Source organism: Nelusetta ayraudi, unplaced genomic scaffold, assembly GCF_046127955.1.
Source record: "Nelusetta ayraudi isolate G7.1 ecotype Tasmania unplaced genomic scaffold, CSIRO-AGI_Nayr_v1 ptg000114l, whole genome shotgun sequence".
In the NCBI taxonomy this organism is placed as follows: domain Eukaryota; kingdom Metazoa; phylum Chordata; class Actinopteri; order Tetraodontiformes; family Monacanthidae; genus Nelusetta; species Nelusetta ayraudi.
Window position 1 is genome coordinate 1,014,403 of NW_027466164.1, and position 8,277 is coordinate 1,022,679.

The 8,277-nt window shown below is 48.6% G+C and overlaps 1 protein-coding gene across 2 annotated transcripts; it reads right to left on the reverse strand.

Moving 5' to 3' along the window:
• Positions 1-1,215: 1,215 nt before the first annotated feature.
• On the reverse strand, positions 1,216-7,053 carry lig4 (ligase IV, DNA, ATP-dependent). Of its 2 annotated transcripts, none has more exons than XM_076049365.1 (4): positions 5,957-7,053; positions 5,522-5,649; positions 2,666-4,751; positions 1,216-2,395 (listed from the first exon to the last, which is right to left on the reverse strand). In XM_076049365.1, the coding sequence occupies exons 3-4, from the start codon at positions 4,741-4,743 to the stop codon at positions 1,735-1,737; spliced, it is 2,739 nt and encodes a 912-aa protein (XP_075905480.1). In that variant the 5' UTR covers positions 4,744-4,751; positions 5,522-5,649; positions 5,957-7,053; the 3' UTR covers positions 1,216-1,734. The 2 variants fall into 2 exon arrangements, with proteins under 2 accessions (XP_075905480.1, XP_075905481.1); XM_076049366.1 differs by having other exon boundaries at positions 6,893-7,052.
• Positions 7,054-8,277: the final 1,224 nt, after the last annotated feature.

The following is an 8,277-nucleotide window of genomic DNA, read 5'->3' on the forward strand; positions in this document are numbered from 1 at the left end:
CGAACAGGTTGGTACTCACCTGTGTTATTTATTCGTTTTAGCCCATTCAAAATATCTCAAAGCACATCCACCAGGTTCTCACCTAATTATTGCTTTCTGCCGCGTCTGACTCAATCCTGCGAACCTCAAACCAGCACTTTGCTGCCGACTGGCAATCCATCACTTGACAGCAGCGTGCTGCTACACAGCATCACGCAGCATCACGAGATGTTTCAATCGATGAGCACTCGATTACCACCGGGAGTCTGACAACAATTAAACAGAGCCGATGTTCATTGTGATGGATCAGTCTGTTGCTGGAAGCTGGGGGCTAATGTTTTCTTGCGCGGTTAGAAAAGTTATACCGCCCTCGCCATATGCAGATCATTTTGCCCACAAATGCAACTCTGTGTCACTGAATTTAGTCCACAACTAAATTGCTAACTTGGCACACCTGTTTTCATCTTTCATCAACTCATGCTGCTCTGCTGCAATGCCACAATGCATGACACACATTAAGACCCAATGGGGGGGGGGGGGGGGGGGGGGGCGCGCTAGTTGGGCACTTCAAATTAAGGGCTGTCAATCAAACACTCACCCCGCATCGCCTGGAAATAGTCTAAAGTGGGCGATGGGTTACTGAAGTCATACTGAGGTCTTTTCTGATCCAGATGATGCAAAATTCCGCATGGAACAAAGCATTTTCTTTCCGTTTGCAACAACACTACAACCCTCACTGACAAGTTGGCAGTTTAATTAGTTCCTCCAATCGGCATGGTCTAATGAAAAATATTTAACCCACGCTGCGGCATGTCGACAGCGCCTATTATTCACACAGTTATGATTAGAAACGGCTTGCTTGTCGTGTAATTTGACACTGTATTCAGGCGTACGTACACAACAATGGCCCCGGACGCCGCTGGCAGTTCGCTGCACCCCAGAGGCAAGCGCAGTGAAGGTTACAGCAGATCACCATGTCCCAAGGTGCATCACTGACATTTTTGAGGAGGGGGAAAACACAGTGCTTTAGGGCCTTTAGCTGAACCGCGTTTCAATGTCCCCCCTGTGGTGTCGCGCTCCCCTCCACTGACAGTAAAGCCGGTCCGTCCCTCAGCACAGACGCTCAATTTAAGCCCATCGCTAATTTAGAGAGCAAGAAAAAAGCAAAACATAAATCCAGTCACAGTCCGAGTATGTTTGAATTCTTAATATTTATTACAATGTTTGATCTCACTTTAAAAGCAAGGCTAAAAGAATTTTATTTTTGCATGACTTAAGTTCTAAGCACAGTACTAAGGCACACAGTCCTTCAATATTTTCTTTCTATGAGAAACCCTTGTATTTTAATAAAACAAAGATTTTTATTAAGAGCATTAATCAAAGCTATGGGCAAAGAGGATATTTTCCACCTTGAAATACCTTCTAATGCAGTTATAGCGTTCACTGATGGAGCGCAAACCAATCACGGCCCTCGCCGGATACCAATTTTAAAAAAACTAATAATAAAACAATACCCAGCTTTAATCACTCTGTAAGAACACGGAGCAGAATGCAGAAAGTTTGCACGAAGGCCACAAGCTGCAACATTTCTGCAAAGTGCAGTGCATTATAAAATCGCAACCATTATTTCACCCTTTTCTTTAAAATACACATCTATAAATTTGGCTTATATTAAAATAGTTTACTGCTAATTCATGAGGGAATTAATCATAAAAGCAGCTTGGGGGGCTCCGAATTTTATCCCATGATCTCTGTTCACACCAGGTAGTCTGCGTCGTCCATCAGGTACCCCGCTTTGATCGAATCGGTCACCCACGTGTCTCTCACAATCTTAAACTTCTGTCTGAAGCGGCGCCTCAGGCTCCTCAGCTCCACAAGTCTCGTCTCCTCCGCCACGACCACGTGGGAGACTCCCTCCTCCAACCTGGCCGCCACCTCGCCGCCGTGGAAGCGGAACTCCAGCGCCCGGATGTCCAGGCAGCTGGCGGGGACGGGGTCTTTAGCTTCCCCTAGGTCGGCGTAGTGGTCCATGTAAACCCTGAAGGGCCTGAACAGGCTGGTGGGGAGGTCCTCCCAGCCGTAGCGCTGCTCCACCTGCCGCACGTCCACGCCCCCGCCGCCACCAATGCGCTCGAACACCTCGCGCAGCTGCCGCTCGTCGGTGTCGGCGAAGTAGCTGTCGCCGTAGCCGTCGTACTGTTTGGCAAAGTGCTCCCTGGTGGACGGCGTCATGTGGATCATGTGACGCGGCTGCCACGGGATCACCTCCCTGGCGGCTAGGCACTCCGCCAGCCAGGCGGCCCGCACCACATCGTGCTGGTCGGAGGAGATCAGGTTCTTCACGCGCATGTTCTCCACGCCGGCCACCACGCAGTAGGTGTCTCGGCCCGGGTTCTGAACCACGACGCCTCCGCACCTGTGGAGGAGGAGGAGGAGGAGATGCGTCAGTCGCTCAGGGGGAAATGCAACAGGACAAGTGATGTGGCCTCTGGCCCTTTGTGATGTCATTAAGGGGAGCAACACCTCTCCCAAATTAGTGACAACATCCCAGGCATGTCACATACTTGCTGACTGAAAACACAATACTGATGTTTTTCTTGCTTTTTGCCGCCGTCCCGCTAGCCATACTGTACATTTGTTTGGTTCGATCACAGCTTCAACTACAACATAAAGCGAGTCCCGTTACCTGGCCACGCCCTTTTCCAGCTCCGCCTTGGAGTGATCCTCGGTGCCGTTCAGGATGCAGAACTCCACGTCGTCGAACACGTCCGTTTCCTTGCTCACGCCAGACAGGTCCTGCTGCTTGAAGTGGTCGACGATCCCGATCACCTTCTTGGGCTTGGCCGCCACTTTGCGCTTCTTCTTCTTCTGCGGTTCGTCGCCGCCACCGTCGTCGTCGATGCGGAGGTGCCGTGAGAAGAGCTTCCCCGAGGCCTTGCCGCGGAAGTGATCCAGCTCGGCCAGCGTCATGCACTGGTGCCACTCCTTGTCGTCGCGGATCCTCTCGATCCTGGGGAAGCGCAGCGTGCAGCCGGTCTTGTACATGTCGCTGCTGACTATCTCGGCCGCTTTGACCTGGATGATGACTGAGTCGCAGGGCTCGATGTACACCTCCGGTTTCTCCACCCCGCACAAGATGGAGGCAGGAGGGTTGTTTTTGCGGTAGACCTTCCAGTGCTTGGCCAGCTTCAGGCCCAGCTCGTACAGCTCCTTCATGCTGTAGCCCGAACCGATGCGGCAGAGGGTGTGGAACACAGACGGTGTCTCGCCTGGCTTCGGAGCTTCGGCCACAGCGCACAGAAAATGGGACATCATCCCGCCGCGTCGCCCTTTGCCCCAGTAGCCACCGACGATGAGTAGGTCGAGCTCGTCCATCAGGCCGTCCACGTATTCGGGCTTTATTTTCAGCCACCCCTCGCCACGCTTGTCCGGCTTGTAGATGGACAAAGGGTCCTTCACCATGATCCCCTCCTCTCTGTTGTCTATGGCGTCGTTAAGGGCGTTCACCACCTCTTGCATGGTCCGGCCATCAGTCTTTGGAACAAAGTGTATCCTCCCCTTCACGGGGGTAAAAACCGTCTGAAGGGTCTCGTGGCGTTTCTTCAGTGGCTCCTTGCCGAGCTTCTGGCCGTTGACTAGCAGCACGTCAAAGACGCAGAAGCATGTCTGCAGCTCAGAGTCGTCCATCAGCCGCTTGATGTCGAATTTGCTCCCCTTCTGCATGAAGGCCTCGGTGGTCGGGTTGTACGCCATCATCTCGCCGTCCAGGATGCAGCTCACGACGTGACTCTTGAAGATGTTGTGGATGTAGGGCGTGAGAGAGCCCTCTAGGGGGGACGCCCCAAACTGCTGCGTATACTCAAATGCGTTTCGGCTGAAGTATTTGTACACGTCGCCGTCCTTGTGCAGTTGTATGCGCTCGCCGTCCAACTTGGTTTGGATGTAGAAGGGGCTGTTCCCCATCTGTTTCTCCACGGTGCGAATGTTTGCAACAGCTGCCAACATGGGCTTGAAGGCGGAGAAGGGTTCGATGGAGATTTCACTCAGAGACACGGATGGATCGTGGAGCTGCTGGCACACCTTGTTCAAGTCCGTGTTGACGTTGTAGAGGTCGGTGGCGTCTGGGTGGAAGACTTGGAGGACGATCTCTTTGCTGATCCCCAGCTTCATGTCCTTCAGGATCATCCTGATGAGCCATTTTTGCTCAAGAGCCGAGCTGTGGGTGATGAGGTGCAGCAGACTCTTTTTCACCAGGTCCTTCTGCTTGCCAGCGTTGTTAATGGCCACACAGTCCAGGAAGTCATTGACCTCTTTGATGCTAAGGGTTCCCTCACTTGTACAGCGTTTCTTAAGCACAAAGTAGGTCATGCCCGCAAAGTCTCCCGCTTCTCCTTGGGACGTGGTTGGCGCGCGGTAGTTTAAGAGTTTATTGGCTTCTGGGCCGTTCTTGGGGAGGCCGAGCACATCGATGTAGAGCTTGGCCAGCATGCTCTCCTTGATGCCATATGCCATGCGCTCTCGTTCAAATGGAGGGACTATGAGGCGCATGGCCGGATAAAAAGAGTCTGTTGTTTTGCGTTTGTCCTGATGGAGGGCGGAATGAAACTTCCTCCATGACCCAATGAAGTCCCCGAGGATCTTGGACTTGTCCGGGCGCAGTTTAGTCTTCTGGATTTTCTCCAAGATGCCGCACAGGTCACGGAAAGGCACCTGAGCAGCAACAGCTGGCTCGGCTGCGGTGCCACCTTTAGAAGTCCCCTCCATTATTAAATCTGCACATTCAGATAGAAATAAATGACATATAACATCAGAAAAAACAACTTGATACTTGGCAAAGTTTAATCAAATAGTTTATTGGGTCTCAGACTCGGGAAATTAAGCCATAATTAATGGTTTTCTAAAATACGTTTTATCCATAAATCATGCCAAAAATAAATGTTATGTAAACACATTCACTTCATGTTTCGTGAAGGGGAAATTAAAATCAAGGGCCAGATCTTCTGACAAGAGTTAATGATTTGCCCTCGTATTTATATTCTACTTCCTGTTGTTGTTCGTGTCCTGGCCCAACATGTTTCGACATGTCTGGAAAGATCGCTGTATTGATCACAAAGCGCTTCAGTGCCTTTACCGTGGGTGTCAGAACACCAAAGAACAATTAGGTCATCATGAGACATTTGAATTAACTGTGATGATGACTCGTAATGGTTTTTGTTTTGTTTATTGTTATGTTTTTTATTTAAAAATACCGGCTCCGTTTTCAAAATAAGAGTATCGCGAAATGACGCCTCAATCGTAGAAACTTCTGTTTCAGATCTGTTCACGGACGATAATCATCAAAAATATGACGTAGACATCCGTTTTATTTTTCAAACACAGTTTAATTTGCAAATATTCTCAGAAACTATGCATAGAAAAAAAAAAAACATCTTAATGACGTTGGGCTGTCATTTTAAGAACACGACCAAAGCGGAACGTTCTAAACAATTATTTACTGATTATTTACTTTATTGAAATAGGTCAGAGTTTGTATATTTGTTACCTGAGCTTCTCTGTTCGGTTAGGTTCCTGTCGGTGAGCTTTATTGCTGCACCTTCAAACCATAGATAGAGCTATGCTTAAAACACTTCCTGTTATTCTCATAGCGGACCGCCACCGAAAAACGTCCACCTGGGAACATGAACACAAGTTTCGTTCCTGTATCACGTAGCCATGTCAAATAACACGATTTTTTCCCCGGATTGAAACAGTGCGTTAATTTAGCCTCTTAAAGTCACTGTGCCGTTGTCCTTTCGTTAAACTTTGACGTCGCAGGCTGAATTGTACGTTTGGTCCAAAAAGCATCGTATGAACAGAGAGATTTAAAAAACAACAACAACAACAACAACAACAACAAAAAGCACATTTTGAGCTACTGGCTAAACAAATAAATAAATAAATAATTCAAATAAATGGCCATCTTTTTTCATCATTTCACCAGCAGAGGGTGGCAGTGAGACGCTGCAGTCATCGCCAGACCCTGAGTCGCCCGGAGGTTGTTTACAACACTGGGCCTGGATCCAGTTAGTCGGGAGAAAGCTGCCAGTATAAGATCGGAATGCAAATTTGTGAACCACATGAAGGCGTTCTGTTCCACTGCAACGATTATACAAGAAACATTTGGAGCAGAGGTCCCGGGGGAAGGAAACCCCCTCCCAGCGCAGTTATTTATGCACAATCATCGTCCTCAGTAATAGTGTGTCATGATGATTGTGCAGAAGAGAGAGAACACGTTTTCTACTGGTTTTACCCTCCCCAAAGCCCAAACTACATCCATGTAGGCCTATCTATATCTTATGGTTAGGAGATAGCCCTGATTTCATTGTGTTTTTGTGCTGCACAATAAACACACTGTTGTCGATGTGTAATGGATTGTTTGCGCTGATGTGTTTGTTCCCTCGATGTTGTGATGACGCCGGCGGTCTCTTGTCCTTGAACTTGACGCTTGTTTTGTTGCACTTTAAGCCAATCGCTTCGCTGATTTCCATCACACGTGGTTCACTGTCAGCCGAGATAAATTCACATCGTGATAAAGTCGTGAAACTTTGCAAGAGTCCGACTGCTTTGACACTAAAAATGTGTCTCTTCATAATTTAGATAAGAAGTAGAGGGTTCCATTTCGATAAAACACTTTAGTATAATAAACCTCATGATTCTTTTACTCGCACCAAAACTACCCTCCCACAAACACGCACAAACACGCACAGAGAGGAGTAAGGCATGTACACGTATTTAAGATTTATCTGAATGGGAACCAATGACGTTCAACCCAAATATGGTGTTGTCTGTTGCTTCCCCTTGCCAACAGGGGGCGACCGGGGCCCGCGCAGAGAGGCCTGTACCCGTCGCGCTGATGCCAGCTAGAGTTGTTTACCTGTCTGATGCAGCTGCAGTGGAGGATTGTGGGATACGTGCGGGGAGGGAGGGAGGGAGGTTAGCGCTCCAGCAACAACAACAACCTAGACCTAGTGCGTTTCAGCCGCGTGCATGTTTTACAGTTGCACGCGTGCACCTGCGATCACGCGGGATTTTGGCCATGCTGCAAAGGGTCCCCTCCCTCCTGACCACGCCCCCCTTAACCTCTGCAGTAAGAAAAAAAAAAAAAAAGTTACATAAACCGTGCTGGATGCGCTGCTGCTGCACTCAAGCGAGCTGCGGCTCGCGAGACAGTAAACAACTGACGTCACTGCTTCCGTGGCATGCATCAGCGAGCTGAAGGAAGGAGGGCGGAGGAGAGGAGGCGGCAGCGCATTGGTGAAAGACTGAGAGAGAGAGAGAGCTTTTTTTTCCCTTCCGCTTAAAGGCCCCGCGTCTGAAATTTGGCTTGATTTATGATCTTTATGTATTGGGTAAAAGCTTAATGGACTGTCCGTAAATACGTTAATAAAAGTGTATACTCGCAGTACAATAAGTCATTTGATTTTCCTCCCCTTAGAACGGTTCTTCGTTTAGATTCAGACTTTCAACTTTATTGTCATTGTCACAGGTACAGAGCAACAAAATGCAGTTAGCATCCAACCAGAGTGCTGAGCAGTGAATAAATGGAATGAGGTGTGTGCGCGCAGCCGAGCTCGTGAGAGTGAGGGAGCGAATTGGTGTTGCAATCTAAAGTTTGATCCCTAGGTGGCAGAATTTTATACACTGTACCTTTAAAGAAACAGGGAGAGAGTTTTTTTTTTTTTTTTTTTTTTTAAACAAACAAACAAACAACTCTCTCCTCAGCCGGGGTGATGATGAAGCAGTGCATCATCCTCCCTGTGTTCGTGTGAGCTGTTGTGTTGACGCGCAGCGGCGGACACACATCGTAAACACTTCCTGTCCCCTGCTGGATGATGACACGTTTGTTTGGCGAGAGGCTCCCGTTGATTATTTAGACGGGACGCTCTCGACTCATGCAAAAGGGACACAGAGAACCTCAGACGCTGCTGGAGTTTATTTTTTCGAGGGATGACGTAGACGCGAATGGGATGCAGTTTGTCTGACTTTGAAAAGCGGCGGCCTGCTACTTTGTGCGCATTTTCACACAGCATCTCTGTGGTTGTTTATCATCTGAGGGATATCGTCCACTTGAATTCAATGATTGTGTGCTGCTGAAAAGGTTTCACTTTGAACTTGCAGGTCCCCTATTATGCTTATTTTAAGATCCTAGTTTTCACTCCAAACCCCGCCGCAGTCCAGAGTTTCACCTCGTCAGCTATCCGTAAAAAGAAAACCCTCAAGAATGCGTACTTAGCCCTATGTTTACAGCCTCCCGCAATA

Coding starts and splice junctions, on each gene's coding strand:
- lig4 (XM_076049365.1), bottom strand. CDS start 4,743: ATGGAGGGGACTTCTAAAGGTGGCACCGCAGCCGAGCCAGCTGTTGCT. Junction 2,396..2,665: donor CTGGAAAAGGGCGTGGCCAG/GTAACGGGACTC, acceptor CCTCCTCCACAG/GTGCGGAGGCGTCGTGGTTC.